Source organism: Astyanax mexicanus, chromosome 5 (genome assembly GCF_023375975.1).
Source record: "Astyanax mexicanus isolate ESR-SI-001 chromosome 5, AstMex3_surface, whole genome shotgun sequence".
Classification (NCBI taxonomy): Eukaryota; Metazoa; Chordata; class Actinopteri; order Characiformes; family Acestrorhamphidae; genus Astyanax; species Astyanax mexicanus.
The window spans coordinates 21,105,995-21,128,476 of NC_064412.1; the positions used below are offsets into that span (position 1 = coordinate 21,105,995).

The window sequence follows — 22,482 nt, forward strand, 5'->3', positions numbered from 1 at the left end:
TTCACATGGCAGCTTCAGCTACGTGCGGCTCGGCCAGCATTTCAGATCCTCCTCCCACAGCCCAGCCGCACTCACACCGCCGGGGTTTTATATCTTACCACTAGGTGCCATTCTCAGCTCGCCTACACCGAGCGAGAGTTCAACAAAAGCGGCGTGCTTCTCTTTACTCGTCCTCCTCCACCTCCACCTCCCACAGAAAGCTGTAATGAAAGCTCCAGTGAAAGCAGCTGGAATTTCCCCCCACTCAGTTCCTGCCGTTTCCCTTTCTATTTATTTATTTACCACCTGTATTCATATAAAGCCCGCCCTACTGGGACATGATTGGCTAGTACGCTCAGCGTTTTGTATTCTGTGATTGGCTACTTGTTTTTTTTTCAACCGCTGGGACCTAGCAGCCAATTAGACTGACGGAGGGCGGTTCTAGCCGGAATACGGGTGCGGTAAGAATAACACCTCTCTTTCTCCAGCAGTGAGTGGCTGCGCGCGGGGATAGGGATGTGTGTGTGGGTTATGGCGCTGGGGTGAAGTTGTTGGGCATGGACGCGGCCAGGAAGCAGGATATTCTCGCTGCTGCTCTTGTTTAGCTAACTAAGCTTCCCAGGTCAACAGCGGAACAGGAAAAAGCCCACTTGTGAATGGAGAGCGGGAGAGCTTTAGTTTTAACGCTAGTTTAAACGGGAAACGACCGCGGAGCAGTGAAAGACTTGGAACAGCCTGACAAGCTAACTAACCTAGAGTTAACTACTTTTGAGAGGAGGCTGATTTTCAAAGCCGTTAGAAAGTTGAGCTGGACCCGGAGAGACGATATGGAGCGGTGGGGCTGAACTGGAGTTTCCCACGTCGACTCTCTCCCTCTCTCTCTGTTTCATTCTTTCTGAGCTCCTTTTCTGCGTGTTTGTGTTTTTGTTGACGTGCTGACTGACTGAAAAAGCAGCAGACATGCCGGCGAAAACCAAGTACAATTTAGTGGACGATGGGCACGACCTGCGGATTCCTTTGCATAACGAGGAAGCCTTCCAACATGGCATTAATTTCGAGGCAAAGGTGAGTGTTGACTGTGAGAGGCTTTAACTTATTTATTTAGCTACTTAATACAGAAACAATTAAACACACATAACAGTGTTAAGCTACCTAGGTTAGTCCTTTCTGTGTTTAAGTTCTCAGGGCTGTTAGGTTAGTTCATTTAGGTTAGCTAGGTTAGTTCATTTAACGTTACCTGTTCACATTAAGCAGGATACGGGAAGTTTACTTACGCTTAACGCTAAATAAATACTGTGTACAGTCTAGATATTTGTGTTTACTTATCGTGTTTGGTGTAAGATAAGCTTAGTGCAGAATCTAGACATAACGTGTCGTTTGTCATTTTTCTTTACAGTATATTGGTAGTCTGGATGTGGCGCGACCCAACAGCCGTGTGGAAATAGTTGCAGCCATGAGAAGGATACGGGTAAGTCAGACTCAATTATACCTAATTACCCATTAACAGTTAGCTAACTAGTTAACGTTACCCTTTCTGTAGGAGCTTTTTCCGACTGGTCCAAATAAAGCGTTTTAATTCGTTACAACAAGTTGACAAAACTTGTATCACTTGTATCACTTAGCTAACTAATGTAGTTACAACTTTGGTAAACTTTTGTAACATAAATATCAGCATATAACAGCAAGAATACTAAATATGCCATTTAAAGGGCAAACAACTCTAGGTTTATTTACGCTAGCTAGCTCTAAACTAGGTTAGCCAGGGTAACTAGCGTTAGCTAACTAACCGAGCTAATTAGCTAACATAGGAAAAAACGACATGAACCAACTTTTATAATTTGCTGATACACAGGTAAGTTAGTTAATTAAATATTGAATATCAGCAATTAACAGCAAAAAGTGTTTAATACATATTTTTAGGAGCGTAAGCTGAATGATACAGCAAACAAATCTACCGGTAGCTCCGAACAGCATCAACGCACACCGTTTGAAAATATATTGGATAGCTTTTATTAGAAATTGCGAAGCTTAACAATGAGAAATAAGCAAAAGTCATTATTATTTATAGACCATATTCAGCAGATTCTTAAAACCTGATGTTAATATAATGTCCCATATCTATCACTTTAGTTCTTATTGTTAAATAAGTAAATAAAGCAGCACTTCCATCTAATTGAACTGGATTGATTGCACTCTTTGTAATTAAATGTGATCAGTTGTAACTGTTCTTTAAACACTGATTATATCCCAAATATGCTGGCAAAAGTATTTATATTGTTTATCACAAGAACAAAATGTACCGCAATACACTAAAATATCGTCATATTGCCCAGCTCCAATTTGTGGTTGTATGTTTGCATAGTATTAGTTGCTTTAGTTAAAGTTGGCTCATTATAAAACTTTGTAATTTCTAATTAAAAATAGTCAAAAAATGTGGCCAACAGTGGTTGGAGCACCATGCCATCATCAACAAGGTTGTGTCTTTGATACCTGGGCATCGCACCACTGCTCTGGGCATGTGTTCTCACTGTAGCACTGTGTGCTTCTTTTGAGTGTACTTCTGTTGTATGTGTGTGTGTTCACATCAGCACAGGTGTAGTGTGTGTGTGTGTGTGTGTGTGTGTGTGTATATATATATATAGTATGGTCTTCTTCTACTTCTTTTTCAGCATATTAGCTTCATCAGTATCCTATCAGAAATGAAAAGTAGTATCAGGCCATTCCCGATGAATCTTATACACCATGCTCAAACTTCCAAACAGTATTATCCAAATTTGCTTATCTTGATATTATAACATGATTTTTTTTTTTCTTGCTGTAAACTATAGGCTACTCTGAACTATTACAAACAGCATTTGCTAATGAATACGGTTATATTATAGATGGGGGAACTTCAGAACCAGAGTTTTTGGGCCTCTGCAGTAGTTATATCATGCTGTTCCTAATATTTATAACCCATGCGCAAAATCTGCAAACACTCTACTATCCAACCTTGCTGTTGTAGTATTGTAAGTTAAAGTCAATACGTTACCTATGTTTCTTTCTTTGCACTGTGTACTATTACAGAGTAGATTTGTTGACAATTCAGATTGATCTTTTTAATTTGAAATTGATGCAGCATTTTTTCGCGATGAAATGCGAAAAGTAATAATTTTATTTTTATTTTCCCTGTGACACACATCTGATCCAACCAATTAGCTAATTTACAACACTCTCCAAAGGTAACATGTAGTGATGTGTGTCTACTCTGAGACCAGGGTTTAAGCATATGCAGTAGTATATCAGTGGACTAGGGCAGTGTTGTCTTTTACAGGGACCGTATGAAGACGTTTTTCAAAGCAGGCCAAGATGTATTGGCATCTGAGGGCAGTCATGCAGGAAGTTAGACGCATATATCCATAAGCAGTCAGATTCTCCTTTCCTTTTCTGCTTTTTTGCTTGTATTGTTTGCTGCCTTGGCTTTACTGCATGCACGATATAAAAGCTCCTTATTTTCTGTTGCTTGCTGACTGTTAAGTCTTTGTGTGTCTTGACTTATTTCACAGTCTACATGCAAAAAGCACTCCTAGAGATCCGTGAAGCACTCCTGCTGCTTCATTTTTAGCTAAAGTGACATTCTTGAGTAGTATGTATCTGACAGCTGTGGGAAGATTAATGTCAGTCAGTTGTTGTTGTTTGAGTGTTTGTTCCATTTTGTGCACTTATTCCAGATTTCTTCCCCTTTCACCAGAACCTTGTTATGGCTGTAAGAGAGCGAATGATTGTGCAGTCAGGTAGTGTGAGGTGAATATGTGCCAGGAATGAGATAGTTGTAAAGGCTTTGTTTTTGCAGCATTGTGGTTTCCATCACACCAGCTCACACTAGGTGCAAATGATCCTATTAACCTTTTCAATGTGTCGGACCCCCTGCCATGCCTTGGCAGCTGCAGGGAAAGGGACAGGCATTTGTAACACATGCATTTAAAGCAGGGGAAAGGTCTTTTGTTTTTTGAGCACAGTGAACCTTTTGAAGCTCAAATTAGGGCTGTGTTTTGAGGAATACTGTACTTGATGTATAATTAGACCAGGATAGAAATGCTCCATTCATGTATACCTGTTATAAGACAACTGCTATGTAATATGGAGACAGAATGTAGTAGTCAGTTTTATGTTTGAATAGAATGTGTGCAGAATGTATCTCTCTCTCTCTCTCTCTCTTACTCTCTTTCTCTTTCTGATGACATGCACCTGCGTGGATAATTAGAGGTTTTGGAGGTTGATTCATCCGCACTAGCTTACACGGCACTAACATTAGGCTTGTTGTCTTTTGGACAGTGTTGAAAAGTGCAGCATCACACTTAATGTGCTGGATTTATTTAGAAACATTTTGTTTTTAAACCTAGTGATGGTAGAGGAGGTTGTGATAATGTATAGAGATGGTACATCTCCTACAATATGTTGTTTTGTTGTAGTTTGTGGTACATTATAAATATGTAGCGTCAAATATCAATATAGTTTATTTGAAAAATACGAACTACAAACTCCCTAAAACTCACCCCCCTGTTTAACTTGAAGCTTTATTACTTCACATTGTGATGTTAATCAAATGTAATAGGGTAAATTTTATGTGAAACTGACACCAATTAGCTTAGGTTTCTTTATTACTGCTTCAGTCATTGCACAGTGTTATTTTATACCTGCACAAATGATAAAAAAAAAAAAGCTATGTCTAAGCTTTTGAAAAGTATTGAATACGTTGTTGGATTTGTGGTGTATAGTGAATAAATCGACTTTAATCTCAGTATTATCTTTACATTTATTCTCCTACACATGCCTCATGCTTTATTCCAGTTTCAGAGTGCGAGGAGAAAAATTTCTGTGAAAATCAGCTAAACAAGTGTGCTTTCATTTTAACTTGAAGTAGGAAATTATTTGGCTCAATCATCTGTTCCTCAATGCAGCATTGAATGAGCTGATTCCTGTGCACTTTGTGGAAGGAGAGCTTTTTATAGGCTTAAGGGATTCATTATGGTCTAATCTAACTATGCCTTGTTAATTGCCTTTGAGTTTAAAAAAACAACATGGGATGAAGAGATTAGACAGTCCAGCGGGGGGTGAGAGAAGAGCGCCTCTTCTGCCTTTGGAGTAATTGGTTAAATTAAGGTTGGATACTTGATCAAATAATGTTTTTCATGGAAGTGTCAGCAGGCCTGTGGAATGAAAGCGAATGGGGATGAGTATAATTAAATATTTGATATTTAAAACCAGTAAAAAGGCCTTTCAAATCTCTTTACGCAGGAAGGAGAAGAGTCTTTTGGGAATTTAAAAGCCTTGAAGGGAACTGTTTTTCAAGACACATTTGCAGTTTGCAATTTTTATAGACATTGTGTTTTTTAAACACAAAACATCAATATCATCCATTTTGCTTTCTGAAATGTCTTTCTGATAATTGTTATATTGCTTTTTGGACCACTTGCACCTGTGTAAGTTGTGAGTGAGGCTGAACAGAGGGCAGCGTGATCATGGCAAAGTGATGTACATGAATTCTCTTTAGTTTGAATAAGGCCATTCTGTTCTATTTGCAAAGTTGTGCTGGTATGCAACATTTCTCAATCCACAGTGTCACATGTGTACAGCACAGGGAGTTTTAATGAGAGTAAACGATGGGGCCTGGCTAGACAAACAACTCGCATGCAAAAGTCACATCTACTTTTAATGCAGAAGAGACCCCACATTTATAAACAGCAGGTCAGGGCAGTGTTCTTTAGCTTCCATGGGACATGGCAAAAAATCATGGGACAGGATATGTATTCTGTTTATTATTGCCTTCAAAGTTTGTTTTTGAAATGGAAAAAGCATCTGAAATCATTGTGATATGGGAGAATTATACAGTTCTTTTCTGCGCTATCAATCTGCACCACCCTACAGAGCCCCTTTTTCCTCTCTTTGATCTCTTTCTGGAAGCTACAAAACAAGCGTGGCTCCAAAGCTGTCTGGCTTTAACCTGCGGCGCCCTTCCAGGAGGGTTTCAGACCCCCCTTGTAATTCCTTTGTCTGGAGTTAACTATGGAGGATTCATTTAAGCAGCAGTGGAGCTTTTCTAAACCCACCATGTCGGAGGTGCATGTAGTGGAAAGCAGCTCGGAGAGTTCTGCCTCTCAGATTTATTTCATTAATTAAAGCTCTGGCTGTCTGTTGTTTCTGTCTCTTTCTTGTTTGACGTGTGTGTGTTCCTGGCAGACACATTTAGACAAGCGAAGTGAAATGGGGAAAGAAATCCCCACATTCAATTTATAGGGATTATTATTGATACAGTCTGATTCGGGTGAGGCTGTATTGTGTGCAAAAAACAGTTTTTAGCTTTATTCGTGTGCCCTTTGCTCTATGTAATCTCTATTTCAGTCTTCTGTCAGTGCCTTGTCATTTTACAACTTATCATAAGAACTCGTCATAAGGTGGACCTTAACCAGGCCAGTAGCAGGAACGGACACCTTATCATTAAGTCTGGAACTCCCATGAGGTGATATGGATGAAGAAATATAGACTGGATTATAAGCATTGTATTTGTTTTACACTCAATCACACGTTATTTGCAGGATTGTTGCACCAGTGTAGTGGTGTGAAATGATGCCAGTACCAGGTATTTTACATCTGTATTTTATATCTGCTGATGCTTATACGAACAGAAACATAATTAGGGCTGGTCATTTTATTGTAAACACTGAAACTGTCTTATGCAAGATGTAAAACATGGTAATATAGTAATAAAACCCATGGTACACAAGTTAACACCTGCATGGGCTTTATATGTGGAAATTGTTTGGTTTAGGAAGGGATGATACTCACCAAAGATGCAGAAATGAGAGGTATAAATCACAGGGCATCTCACGATACAATATTTTCAGGAAACGTTACCCACAATAATGACAATATTGTCATACTGTGACATCTTAAATATATTGCAAGTTCTCTATTATACCTCATGTTTCAGTGTTACCACATGGAGTAATTAAGCAGTAACTTTAAGTCAAATTAGGATTGTGAGTTTTAAGGAGTTTTGCTCCTATGTTTCATTAACGATTTTGATATTTAACACCACATATCAATAAAGTGTTGCAAGCTAAAACAAAACAATATATCACAAAACTGATATTTTTTGTCAACCCCTAATAGAAACATTATTAGTTATTAAAAGGAGGCGTGAGCATGACCTGAACTTCACTCATTGACACAACTATCTCAAACAGTGTAAGTTGTCTTGTGTTTATTATAAAAAAACCTATTATATAAAACACACAGATATTTAGTTAAGGTGTATTAAAATATAAAGCATGCTTTTTTATGTTGCAAATAAAAACTGATAGTTTTCATCATATCCTACCATATCATATCATATTCTATGTATCTTGGGCATAGTGAGATATTATTTTAACTCATGTCATCCAGCCCTACAAACAAGCTGAGAGATGTGCACTCAAACCCTTTCTTTTTTTCTCCCCAAAAGGATATATGGCACAGACAGATGTACAAAGTCAGTTTGTGGGGTCAGATAAAGTTCAGAGGTTTTTAACTTTCATGTGGCCAATAGGAGAGCAGTGGGTGTGTCTGGTAGTTCTTTTCTCTATATTAATGAACCCTCTTGATTGACCGTAATAAACCTACCTCCTTAAGAGGCTTCTTGACTTGACTAGATGCTGTGAAGAGGTGTTTCTTTATTAGAGAAAAAGTTCAATCATCCACTTTTGTTGTCTTCTGTCTTCTTTGAGTTTATTGGTGTTTTTCATTTAAATTATGCTTTCATTAAAATCGGCTGCTCTTATGGTTTGTGCTGTTTTACTAACATCTTGAATTAACTCTTTTATTCTTCTTAGTATGTCATGAAGTAATGGGAAATGAGATCACACATGGTCATGAAACTGCTTGTAAGATAATTGCCTAATTACTTGCCACAAAGTATCTGTAATAATGACTGTAATTTCTAAATTGGTGATATTTTTTATTATTATTATTAAAGCAGAAAGTCTACAGAGTTTAGCTGGAGTTTGGCTTTTTCATAACATCTGGAACTATATAAAGCTATCCTGAAAATGTTCTGTGTTACCAGCATGAGAACTGCATGTTTTTTTTTTTTTGAACCACCAGTAAATGCATTTATTTTTTTACTCTAATATTAATCAGCAACGCAACTTATGTAAACGTTTTGGCTGCAATATTAGTAATACAAACACAAATATCTAATCAGATTCATTTTGGCTGATACTCTGTATTAGACTTGGGTCAGGCTGGGGACAAAAAAAAATAAACTTGTCTCTGTCAGAATAACTGGAGAAAATGATGCAGCATGCTAAATTAGTTTCCTTTCTGTCAGTTAAAAGGATAATATGTAATGTTAACAGAACAGTAGTATAGCTGTGCTGTAAACTGTAACACAAGCTACTTGTTGAGCGCTGGTTATTGACTGCATGACTTTAATGGAGGCGTGTGGAACTGTGTGTTCGATAAAGACACAGTCTCAAATCACGCTTCATTGATTGTGCCAGATTGTTGTCTTTACTAACCGAGTCAATTTCACCCTGCTGGTGTTTCTTCTGCCATCCACTGCACTCCGATCTACTCTGATATAAGCTGAAAGGTCAGGGGAGCTTGCTAATGGCTCAGATGTCGGATTCATTCTACAGCCCACTTGCACAGATAGAGGGAACTCTAAAAGATTGTGCTGGGAGTGTTGGGAGGTTAATCAAATTACTGTTTTAATGTGATTTTTAAAATAGGGTACATATACATACATATAGAACCTGTCAGACGGCATCTCAGTTCATAGGCTTGTATTTCTCTTAGGATACCTGTAAAGAACTGATTTATGTGGAATTGCTTTTTATATTTTACACTTGGTTTTAAATTACTTTTTGTTTGTGCTTTGAAAATAAATGTAAGCTTTTAAATGTAGCTATATTGGCACACCTTAAAATAAAATAAATGGGGTAATCAGATTTTTTCAGTTGAAAAAAAATAAAAGAATATTGAGATGAAATTAATAATTGTTTTAGTATCCAGTCCTACCCACCGATTCTGTATTAAAGTCATAACATGGATCTATACATTTTGCTGTTGACTAATTAACATAGTGTGTAAATGACTGTAGAGTGCGAGATATTGAGCTACGGTACTGCTGTGATGTGTTATGGATGCATTAGTCAACGTTTGCTGTGCTGTGCTGTGTTTATGTTGTTGAATATGTGGCACGCTGGATTACTGCGCACTGAAAGATCATCATCTCTTGGCGGTGATCCCATGTTTCATGAGTGCCCCCTCTTTACTCTGCAGAAAGCCTCTTTTTGATTTAACCCCTCCCCCCCCCTTCTCATTCATTCTCTAGCCCTCTTTTCTCATTTTCAATCTTTTTTTGCTGTCTTTCTTTCATTTGCCGATTGTGTCACGCTCAAACTTAGTTACTATGGTAAATCTGTGGTCTCTTGCATGTGTGCTCTCTTGTGCTGTTCTTCTCTCCCTCTCCTTATTTCTTTTTCACTCTGTGGCTGTCTCTGTTACAGCACCTTTTCTTCTTTACATCTTTTTCCAGCTTTCAATACAGCATATGCTCTCTGCGCTCCTTTTTCCCTCTCTTTTGGACCCTTGCACTCTCTTGTACACTCTCAAACTCTATTTCTTCCTCTCATTTAGTGGCTCTCTATTTCTGTCATTCTTAATCGGTTAATGGTTGCCCATTGCAAATTAAATTATATTCTTTTGTCTATCTTTAGATTTATTTGTATGATGTTGCTTTTATACAGCTTTTTAATTGTACTCACACATGACTGTGATGATAGTTGTTGTAATAATATATTGTCCCAGAATTAATTGCATTAACAGATGTTATTAAAATGGAAATTTTAAGACCATTGTAATATGCTACTGATATCCTGAGCATAATAAGGATGCAATTATAGTGACCTTTTAAAAAGCGGTACACTTTTGGTAATTAAGAATATTTAGACCTTGCAATTGAAAAAAATATATATATTTTTAGAGGTCCTAAATAAATAAAATAAAACCAAACATCATGGTGTCTACATATATGACCTTAGCAAACATTAGTTTAATATTACTGTTGGATTTATTTATTTTTTCCCTGCCATGATGTAATCAGTTGTTTTTCTTTGAGTGTGTGATCTTTTTTTTTTGATGCACGGATATCCATCCACATCTACTCATCTTAGAAGCCATCCTTGGCGCAGTTTTCTTGCGTAGCATTGCTAGCGTAGCTCCACCGTTGTCTGATCCACAAACCACAGTTTTAATGAACATAAACTGCTTACAAAACAGCGTATCACATTGGCATATATTTTCCAGTATTCTGCAGCCCTGTTGGCAATCTTAAAACAACCACTTAACAACAGTGTAGTAAACATCTGGGATACCTAATCAGCACTATTTTAACCACTTCTGAGCACCATTGTAACCACCTAACTGCATTATATTGTCCACCTAACAACACCATAGCATTCAACTACCAGCTGTCTAAAAGTGCAGTCCACTTTAGCTCCACTTCCAGTTGCCCCCCTCAACTCTTCCCCCTCTCTTTCCTCTGCACACAGAATACAGAATAGAGCCAGTGCATTGTCCAGCCAGTTTGCTGCTTAACCATAGTAACATATGAATCTGCTTGTTTTCTTGAATCAAATAAACAGTGAAAACTCCTAATGTATTGCTTTTTATCAGAGCCTTTTTTATCCTTTTATTATTTAAATGTGTTAATTATGCAGTGCATAGAATTACAGCTGATCCCCTGTGATCTCATTTCTCTTTTGGAATCTTTAACTATTCAGAGATTGATATGCCGACCCTATACCCTGCAGCATATTCAAATTTTCTGAGTAAGGTTAATAATCCACTTGCTGCCAAGAAATCACTTGATAAATGAAAAAATGCAATGTTCTCTTCCAGGCTGCCTATGTCCCAACCAGTACCATATGTAGCTTTAGACCCTGGTGGTCCTGCAGTGCCTCTGCATCACCACAGATATATTAGTCTCACTGATGTATTAGTAACATAGTCTATTTACATAAGAATCATTAAACAACATTGGCATATGCACGGCTTGGATGCATTACATCTGCTGTTTATGAGTCTTTTGCAATATAACTGATGCTGCTGTGTTGGTCCATTTGGGGGTGTTAATTAACACAGACCAAATTGCCCTCCTACTCTATATTAATGCTTTTACCTGCCCAGTGGCGATTTCCCATTCTCTCATGATTCTCCAGACCTGGTCCATTTTTATGCAGCGCATTCATTTTTCATAGCGTGGTATTGCTCTTTCAGCTCTTTGCTCAAGGCTAAACTAACATGGTTAGCGATTAGGCTTAGACTGATATGAGTTTCTGTATCTCAGCGCTTCTGTGAATTTACAGTCAGAATTTTGACAGATTGTTTTTACATAATGCTGATGTTAGATTCTGTTGTATTTGTGATCATGCCTGATTAATGTACGAATGAATGAATTAATAAATGCATAAATTAGGAGAAGACTCTCTTGCACCCTGCACATAAATGGGCTTCTTTGTGTTAGTTTTTGATCGTCATGCCTGTATTCATGTTCTGTTCTACTGTGTGAATGTAATAAGGTGCAACCTTCTGTTTACAGAATGGTTGAATAATGATTTAGAAAATAAAAATGAACATCAAGCGGCCTGTCATAATACCTATTTTTTACCTATATGTTTTATCCAACTGATATATAGATATCATAATAATGCAGTTTTACCCTTTTTGACAAGCTGCAACTTAATTTTAATAAAAATAGTTTTTAAATAATAGATTTTCAAACATAACCAGCATTAATGTACACATTGGTTACATGAAACACATATACCACAATATTTACAAATATTTTCACATTACACAATATTTCTCAAATAGGGCTGTGTATTGGCAAGAACTTTATGATGAGAAACGTATCACAATACAGGGGTTGCGATTCAATTAAGGCGATTTATTACAATTGTATAAATCAGAATTTAGAGAAAAAACATCATAGTATTAAACACAGTATCATATTTGTAATATCTAAATACAAGCAAAGTACTTTTTATGCAGTCAGAACAGTGCAATCTTACGACAGAATACAACACTACTATTACTGTATTTAAATGTAAACTAATAATTTAAAAGCTTTACTGTGTTTTTAAAAAGCAATACAGTATTGCAAAACAAAATATGCAGATACAATACAATACCAATATTGTCTCACACAAATTGAGTACAATCATTATTTTTCTTCTATCCAGTCCTTTATCCAAGTAAACAGGACTAATTATACCATTTGTAATGCAATTTGCTGTTGGGTCAGTGTTTTTTAAGCATTGATGGAATCCTTGATAAGGTTGATACGTCAAATCAGTATTTTATTGAAACATAGATGGTCTAAACTCCCCAAGACACGCCCTTATTTGACTTATTAAAGTTACTTTCAAATAGTAATCAAATGAATAGGGTAAACCTGTGGGGAAATAAGTTGTTTTTCAAATTCTCTGAAACTGACACCAAGAAATCCATAAGTCCTGGCATTTACTTATTTAGAAGTATTTTACAAACGTTAACACATGCTGCAAAATATTGTAGACAATTGTCTTGCGATATATATATATATATATATATATATATATATATATATATATATATATATATATATATATAGTCACAGTATTGTGGTGTCATTGTTATTGTAAGCAACGTATTGTGATATATAATAAAATGCCCTGTGATTCTCACATCAATCCTTGAAGTGCTTAAAAAGGCTTTATTGTTGATGTAATTAGGCAATTTATCACAGTACAGTAAAATGGAATGCTGGAAATTCAGCTGCTTTGTTGTTGTGTAGATTGAAATGTTTTGTCTTATTTGAAGCTCTCTGCTCTGCTGGGGATAGAATGTGATATTTTAGTTGAGGACAGCAGCATGCATCACGCTCCAGAGGATGAAGAAGGCTCTTCTTGTGGAGGGAAGTGTGATTCAGAGCAATAGCCATGTGCCGAGCATTGTTGAACAAATGATTTAGAGGTACAACAGAGTCTCCTCTCTTTCACGCTTTCTCTCTTGCGCATTCTCTCGCACACTCTCTCACACTCTCTGGGCTATGTATCAGACTCTGTTTACTGTATGGGATGAGCCATTAGGACACGGCATTTTAACAATGCTGTAAAACCATCAGCAATATATTACTTTAATTGCTGCTGCTCCTCATGGCCTGCTGTTGTTACTGTAAGATGTACTCATATTGTTGCAAAGATTTATTGCACTAAATAATAATCATCACCACAGTCATCTCAACCAAAGTTTTTTTTTTTTTTTACGGGAGTGGGTTTAGCTAAGTGTAAGATATTTATGGCATGAAAATAAATGAAAATATGCAAATAAAATATGAGCATTAATGCCACTTTATAGCCAAAGTAATCATGTACATTGGAAGGTTTCAAACAGGCCAAAATTAAAAGAAAACATGATTTATATTTATTTATTATTTGAGATTTGTTTACTGTGCACTTTGTATATTGTGAACTCCTAATTATGAACCATTCAGTGCATTTCCAAAAAACAGAGCAAAAAAATTGAAACCCAGTTTTCCAGAATTCCCAGCTATAACCAAACAATAGTAGATTCTACAGCACGAATCGACAGCAGTTTTGTGGGCTGTCTGTTTTGCTTTTTTTTTTTTTTTTTGGAAAGCGCTATTTGTTGTTTCAGAAAGTGGTTCTCATGGGGTTAACTTAGGAAGCCTTAGTTGGTTGCAAAAAATAAAAACTGTTAATTTGATATCTTGTTTATTATTCAGTTTGAATGGTTTTAATTGGACACACAAATTAACTGATTAAAAAATAGTTAGGTGCAGCCAAGATTAGAATGAAATTTATTGACCTTAGAGATTGTGTTAATGTGTTTAATGTTCTGTGTGTTTGGTAGCAGCAGTAGCGTGTTTTCCTTTCCTCCAAGTTGTAAATGTGAATTTGGGAAATGAATAGAATAGATATGGAATAAATGTTAACCTACAGCACCTAAAGTTTCTTCATATAGTTGTATAGAACAGAAGCATGATTTATTATTGTCTTTGAATTGATTATGTGTTTGCAACAGACATGGAGTCTGTGTGGTTTTATTTTCATTTTCAAGGCCTATGGTGTCTGGTGCATTTCAGTGTAGGACAGGTCAGTTAGAAAATCATAAAGACCTGTAACTCAGGTATCTGAATCGATGTGTAATTTAGAGGAAAAAGATCAGAAGGGTAACTCTTAAATTGTACACTTTGACCAATTGTGACGCAATAAAATGAGAAAACCCCACGTCTAATAATACACAATGTACAAAAATTGTGTTCTTTAAAATACGTTGTGAATACAGAAGAACAGACTTGTTTTGAGAATGTGCACTTTGCCCACAAAGCACTTATCTGAAGTTGTGAATCTCTTTGTCAGTGTTAAAAGAGCCCAGACCCTTCTCTCCCTCTGACAGTGCTGCATCTTTTTCATCAGCAGTTTCTCAGAGTGAGGGGCCACCTGCTAACTTCCTTACTGATTCATTGTGTTTACAGTAGCTTCAGGGTTTCTGACAGACTTGCTCTGCAGAGCACAATTCAGCCATCAGGCGAGCCAGCACCACAGAACTGACTTACTGTGTTGTGCTGTGTTGTAGCAGTTTTACCACCATAATGAACAGTTATATCACAGTTTTGCATAAAGCACACTTGAGGAAGTAGATGTTTAGGTAGGTGTTAAAAAAAAACACTGTTTAAAAAGTACAGATAGTTGACAAAGTCTCTATAGTTTATCTCTCATTGTTCCCACCTTGTGGACTTTACTTGAGTGAAAATAAACAAGTATTTTGCAAATATTTTGATCATACCATCCCATTGTAACATATGCCAATACCAATACAGAGACCCACTAAGAAATTAAACAATTAGGAGCATTATGTAATAGTTCAGTTGTTAGTGTAAAGTGATGCAATGCAAGTGTTAATTTGTTAATTTTGAGTTATGTTGTTACAGTCGCATTATGTAATTTAAAAAAAACCTAAACAAGTATATTTTTCAGAAATTTTAAACTTATGCTTAGGTAAAAAAATAGAGAGTAGGTTTACTCGTATTTTTTGCAGTTTTGTCTTACTGTGTAGTCCAAACCACCATGTGAACCGAACCGTATCTTTTCTGTTCTATTACACCTCTAATGACTTCTGTGATTTGGTTGTTTCATAGACAGAAAGGTGTTTTGGCAGAGTGAGAACTGTAAATGATTAGTGACAGCAGCAAATAGGGAAGCTCAAGAAGAGTTTTAGCTCACTAAACATAATATACAAAGCGTAGGCAGCATTTAACTAATCACAACAATGGCACACAACCCACATGAATTAAAACTAAATGCCCTGAGGTGCAAAATGTTATCTGCTCTCATTGGTGGTGGGAAAAATACAGCCTGTGGGTAATGGCAGCAGAATAAAGGTACGATCAGGGTATGTGTTGGAAAACAGAACATTTTGTGGAAGACAGGAACATTAGAGTGAAGCTCAGGTCATTATAGTAAAAAGACGGCCATTCTGAGATAGCAGTTCAATTTTGAAGTGGTAATAAAGCTCCAGACTAAAGGTGTTAAGTCTTTTTAGTCTGTCTGCAGAGGATGTTTTAGTCGTTTCAGGCTGGTCAAAAACTTCAGCTTTATATATCAGCTGTCAGGTTCCTTCAGAATAAATCAAGAAAATAGGAAAGCACTACGGCTAGGGCAAGTAATGTTAGCTGAGCTAATTAAGCCGTAGCATTTGTTTGTTTACCAAAAGACTCACTGCCTTCCTGGTGTAATTATTATTAAAGAATTATTAAAATAGCCCTGCTAAAGTAAATGTATTATTCTGTATTGGGTTGTCTGCTGGTATATTGAAAAAGGTTATCACATATTGTATTAACATGTCAGCCATTTTTGCCATTTTCTACCTAAAATTGCACACCCAATCTTGAGGCCTTATGCTCAAGACAACTATGTACTAGAGGCAGTTTTATAAAGTAATGTTAATGAAAAGCCTTTGAAGTTTTAATAGGAAATACTTAGATATTGAAATAATCTCCAGTGTATAAAATATATTAACGTTTTTTAATTGTTTTTTTGTTAAAAAGCAAGACAAATAAAACACATCAGGTTATTTAATTTATTCTGTGTTAAAAAAAAGGCAAATAATAAAAAAATGTTTTTATTATTTTTATTTTTTATTTTGTTCAGTTTCGTCCATAATTTTCATTTTGGCACGTCTCTGAAATACGTAAAACACAAAAGTAGTTGCCAAATGAGAAGTAATAAATTTGACATTAGGAAAGAACGTAAATCATTTTTAATAATTTCTAGAAATTACTGCAACTTAATAAATATAATACGGAAAGAATGAATAGATAGATTAATGGCAAATTAAAGAAAATGAAAGGTTGTCTATGCCATTCATTTGCATTTAGTTTTTATTGTTCCAGAAAATAATACATAGAATGACTATTTATAAAAGTATTTATCTCTAATCAATTCCCAGTAATCTTTCCTTGTAATGGTGGGGAAGTGCCAGTATGTGTAATAGTGTTGTGTTTCTGTTACCTCTTCTTGTTTTAATAACAGATTGAAACGACCACTAAACTTAATATGATACCAGGATGTTTTAATGGCTACAGTACAGCTGACACCACACATACTGAATCCACACAAATGTTGGTTATGGGACTCTGAATTTTACAGAACCTTTTTTTTTTTTGGCAAAGTATTTAATGATTTAAATATGCCTGCAGCAAATCCTGCTATGCAAGAATATCCTAAGGGGTTTGCTGGTCTTGAAAGGAGTGCTGTCACTCAGTTTTATGCTGCCTTTGCTGCTAGTACAGCTTCCTCACAACAGGGCTGACTGTTGCTGCTGTTGAAGTGAATGATGAAGTAATTCATTTCAGATCAAGCACCCTTGTCAAGAGAAAGACCCTGAGGGAGTTAGTGTACAGCCTTTACACATAAAAAGAGTGTAATGCAGCTATTGTCTTTTTTTTCCCCTCCTCTTGACCCGTGGTGCAGTCTGATTGGATGAAAATGCTTGCTGCTTGTGGTTAATATAGAAATCGCCTTTTTTTCTTGTTCTTGTTGCCATACATGAGCAGAAAAGGGATGCTATACAGTGGAAGCATGGTCATTACACTATTCACTGACCTCCTGGATTCCTCTGTTAGGCCTGAGAAACTCCTTCTACAATGTTTATGGATGACTGGTTTCAGTTATGTACAGTTATGAAGATTGCTTTTCTATTAATATATTTGTTTTTAAAGCAGCTACATGTTTGAAGGTATTTTATATCACTTGGTACTTGAATTATTTACAGTTGCCCAGCTGTAATCGGTACCTCACTCTTGTGGCTGAAGACTGCAGTGAAATTGTTGTCATGTGAATTGCCATGGCAGTCATAATTAAGTTGGTAGAATCCATCAGTTCTGCCCTGCTGCAGAAACATTAAGATCCATATTTAAAAAAAACTTTATTCAGGTCAACTTAAAAAATTAAATAAGTTCAGTTAACTAGAGTTAACTTGACCTTTTTTTAATTACAGTACATGTCAGGGTGACCAGTCTCTTGGAGATCTGTTTGGTCAACAATACATATCGAGTAACTCAAAAAATCTCTGCATTTAGGTACTTGATCTTTTTTTTTTTTTTTTTTTTTACAATGTGTGACAGGGTGACAAGTGCCTGGTAGATATCATTTTGGTCAACAATACATAATGAGTTTAGCTGACTCAAATAAGTTAGGAGATAATTTGACTAAACTAAGTTGAGTTATCTCACAAAAAGTGCTGTAATCAGTTACTGTATCATTTTAGAATTTCTTGAATTTCTTTATTTTTTTGTCAAGATGACCAGTCTGGGGTAGATCTTAGCTTCTTCAGCAAAACACATTAGGCTGGTAATAAGTGAGTTTGGAGACTGTGTGATGAAACCAAGTCGAGTTAACTCAAAAAATGTCCATTGGCCAGTCTGTGGGAGGGTGTATTGTACACTCCCTCAGTGCTCCTGTAATCTGCACAAGGGCCTGAGCAGAATAAGGGCAAGGCTTTTATTTCCTCACATTACTCATACTGCCTGCCACGCCATCACTCGTCCCCCATCACCATTGTGTGACAGGCCTGATTCATATTCCCCTGTTGTCTCGTTTGCACAGGAGGAAGAGAAGCGCTTTTAATTTATAATAGTTTAGTGGACGGGAGATCGTACTGTAGCCGCTGGCTATGATTGACATGCGGAGTTAGAGGCTAGCTGGCAGAGTGTGACTATCAGCCTCTGTGCCAGCCTAGTTCTGCTGTGCCTCCCTGAGAGCTCACCTCTGCTTCAAGGAGACTGCTAACCATTGATTAAAAAGCTGCATTGGCACAAGGGTGCTGACTGTGGAGCTCTATATCCAAGCAGCCCATAACAAGCCATCCACAAACAGCAGTAACTGTGTATTAGTTCTGAAACAAAGTTTGTCATTTAGATTAATTTAAAACCTAGCAGTAGAATGAAGAACATAGAAAATGTAAAATGTAACAAGGAGTGTGAGCTGAGTTAATTTAGCTGCAGGCTTCATTTTGTGAATAAAGTCTTTCAATCACAGTTCACTTATAAATACTGTAATCAGTCAGATAGAGATTAGTATGTAGAAATTAAAAATGTGCAATAATAAAGATTTTTCCTTTTTTTTCTTTATTTTATTAGGAGTTATTTACATAAGCGTTGTGGTATAATAAGCTAATTTTTTTTTAAATGTGAACTTCTATGTTTGAGTGTCTCACAAGGACACTTGTTTATTAACTTGCATATACAGATAATATGTACATAATTGCAGGTTTGTTATATTAGTGGTGGATTAATCTCCTCTGTAATCAGGAGTTTGCTGACAGTAGCGAGTGGGTTTACTGTAAATCTTCAAGATATGAAAACTGCCTTAGTGTCCTTTCTTAGGGAACATGTGTGTGCTAGCCTTTTATTGCAAGCAGTACAAACAATGGTGAGTATTTATGCTGTTTGTAACGTGTCTCAATTATGCAGCCTACTCAGTTATTTTCCTGCCTTATGTGTTTTTAGGAAACACAGACTTTAGGAAGAATTTTAAATGATATATGCTATTTAACAGATTAACCCATAAGAGCCCAGCCCTGTTTCTAAATATTGATGCCAGGTTCAAAATCAAATCAGATAAATTGAGTGAGCAGCTCATTAATGTTTTTTTTTTTTTTTACTGTTGGCACATGACTGTAATATTTTACGGTTAAAAATCCAAATGCAACACTAACAATAGTTTGATATCTAATATTTGCATAACACTGTTAGATAACACAACACTATTACATAATTCAGTTACAGTGAGATTATAGTGAGACACATTAATACAGATTTTCAAAAAATACATCACCACACCTATTCAGAAAGCCTGGTTTGGTGTTAATTAATAGGCAAGAGCCCATCCATTTCAGCCTGTTTTGGCCACATCTAAAGATATCTGTTGGTAATTTGACTTCATTGCTTATATTTTACTATTTTATTGTTTTGTTGGTTTATATTGTCCATGTGTATGCCAGCATGGCTGCACCTACAAGCGTCCTCCTAGAGCCCAGAAAGAAATTCATGAACTTGCACATGGATATTGGATTTAACTTCAAAAATAACTGAATGTAGTGATGATAATGATCATCTCATATTTTAATCTGAGGATCTTTTTTTTAAATCGTATCATTTAAAGAGATATTCTGGTCTGTTTAAAACCAGTGTTTTTTTGTTTGACTGTGATTGATTTTGGCACATTAATGATACCAGACAGGCCCGGTGTCTGATCTCTTTAATTAGCATTGAATGATAACCCAGACATCAGCCCAAAGTAGCTCAAGCTCATGTAAAGCCCTCCTTTTTTGATAAAGTAATTGCATTGGCAGATGCTCTCAGATTTAACACAAACCAGGGGAATGAAAGAGTAGCATTACCTCTTCTCCCTCCACACACACACACACACACACACACACAATCTCCCTCGTTTATGTTGCCCAGCCCCCAATCCATCTGCTAGGGCTGTACTCTTTGGGGGTTAGAATATGGGGAGCTGGCGCAGGAAAGCTTGACAAGGAGAGGAAGTGGAAGAACAATGAGACAAGCCAAAGAAAGCTGAGGGAAGGCGTGTAGATACATACAGTTACAGCCCAGGAGGGTTAGGCCATCAGGCTTGCCAGGAAGGAAGGAAGGGGATGAAGGGCTCAGTGACTTCACTTTAGTTATCTTGGCCCACAATATATTCGTTGGAAAGAACCACCAAAAGCTGCACCTACAGTACATGTGGTCTTTGGGTGGTGAAGGCGTGGGTTCACATGTCTTACTTCTTACTCTGGCCCTTGGGGGCGGCCATGTCCTCAAGGCTAGGGAAGCAGGGTTGTGACCGGAAGATCACCATTTAGATAGCCTGGACCGGCCGGAAGTGAGGGCTGGAGGACAGCGCTCTCTGCTGCCTCAGCATATTTTCATTTGAGGTGTCCATGAGGAAGCTTCTTCTATTGATACTGGTGGGCTTATTTTCAGTGCTTTTAATGGTGGACAGGTGTTGGCATGGCCACCCTGACCACCAGCCAATGGCTGCACACAACTGGGTTTGATGCACTACACTATATGTTGTGATCCTTTGCTCTCATAACAATTGTTACACAATAACAATTGTTTTCACCCCGCTGCTCATTGAGCTCCACTGGCTACCAGTTGATGCTCGCATCAAATTCAAAACTCTTACAATCGTGATGACAGAACAGGCTCCTTCCTACCTGCACTCACTCCTGAAGGCTTACGCTACCTCCCGGCCGCTGCGCTCCTCCAATGAACGTCGCCTCGCTTTGCCAAACACTCACACAAAGCAATCCAGACTGTTCTCATACAGAGTTCCCCAATGGTGGAACAAACTACCTTCCACTACCAGATCAGGAGAATCTCTCGCTATCTTTAAGAGACTCCTGAAGACAGAGCTCTTCAAAGAGCACTTACTCTCCTAACACCTCTAACACACTAACTACTTCTAACCCCATTTCCTTCTTCCCCTCCTTCACTTCTCTATCCCTTTATTTCCCTTCGACCTCCTTTAAGCCCTATCTAAAAATAGGTTATCTAAATTCCTATTACTTTTGTACTTCATTATTGTAAGTCGCTTTGGACAAAAGCGTCTGCCAAATGAAATGTAATGTAATGTAATGTAACATTATGCACTGAAGAAGACAGTACTGATTTAAAGACAGTAACCTTTCTACCAGTATGTACCAGAGCACACTACAAGCCTTGCAATCTCAAAAGTACTCAGTGACCAATGGTTTGGCCTTTTCTTGTGGTTAACACATTGACTATAAGACACTTCTGTTTGCAGTTCTTCTAACAAATCCCACACTTTGACAAGCACTGTTGTTACAAGATCACCATTATTGGCTTCAGATAGGTGTGATCATAATGTTTAAGCCCAGTAGCTCCTCCCACAGCAGATATCACAGAGCAATAGGGGTGTGACGAGATACTAATATCACGAGACGAGACACAATACTGGGTTCCCGAGAACGAGACGAGATTTAAAAATAAAATTTTAAAGAAAACGTCAAACATGGAAAATAGTGCAAACAATAAATGCAAACCACAACCAGTCATATTAAGCCTATGGTTTGGGTTTTGTTCTCCTAAATCTCTTGTAATTTAACTATGCATAACCAGTCATATTAAGACTATGCTTGACATTTTCACACCTGAAAGTCCTAAAAAAAAGTCTGATCCATTGTTGATGTCTTTGTGACATTGTATACATTTGATATGGTTAGTTTTGCACTGTTATTTTAATGTGAAGCTCTACATTACGTATATCTACCAGCTTCTGAAGACGAGGACAAGCGTCTATGAAGGTACTAGATTTAAAGCCACATGAACATCCATACTTCTAATCCCTTACTAGTTTGTTGAGTCAAAAAAAAAAAAAACACCAGAACATCCATTCCCAAGAATGGCTTGGTTATAAAGCGCCAGTGAAGCAGATTTGAAAGGTGCATTTCAGGCTTTTAGATTAGCTTTTGTGCTAATTTCTCTAGACTGCTTTCTCTTGAATTTAATTGGGTGTGGTGGTAAAAGGCAGACATGACATTAAGTGGTTTGTGAAAGGGCATTTGTTGCATGGTAACATGGAGTTACTTTTCCAGGATTTGTGCTGAATTTCATCTCTCTGCCAGAACCAGATTCCCACCAAATGTAGCAGGATGAGGGTAACTGATTATCCTTAGAGTCATATTCTATTTAAAAATATGGGTTAATCTACATTTACAGTAGATACAGAAACCAACAGCATAATTTTTGTGCCCGTATTGCTGGATTGGATTGTTGGATTCCTGCAGAAAACATTCTTTTTCTGTTGTCGAATGGTTAATAAAAAACCTGTTGCGATTTCCTGTAATTGATATGAAATTCCAAATTCCATCTAAAGCTTAATGCTT

The 22,482-nt window shown here is 37.0% G+C and overlaps 1 protein-coding gene across 4 annotated transcripts in view; it reads left to right on the top strand.

Annotated features, from left to right (window-relative positions):
- The first annotated feature begins 453 nt into the window (after positions 1-453).
- nos1apa (nitric oxide synthase 1 (neuronal) adaptor protein a) overlaps positions 454-22,482 on the top strand; it is a 179,027-nt gene continuing 156,998 nt past the window's right edge. For all 4 annotated transcript variants that reach the window (XM_049479357.1, XM_049479358.1, XM_049479360.1 and 1 more), the window contains exons 1-2: positions 454-1,044; positions 1,376-1,447. In XM_049479357.1, the coding sequence (XP_049335314.1) occupies positions 940-1,044; positions 1,376-1,447 (177 nt within the window). In that variant the 5' untranslated portion in view covers positions 454-939. The remainder of the gene's footprint in view (positions 1,045-1,375; positions 1,448-22,482) is intronic.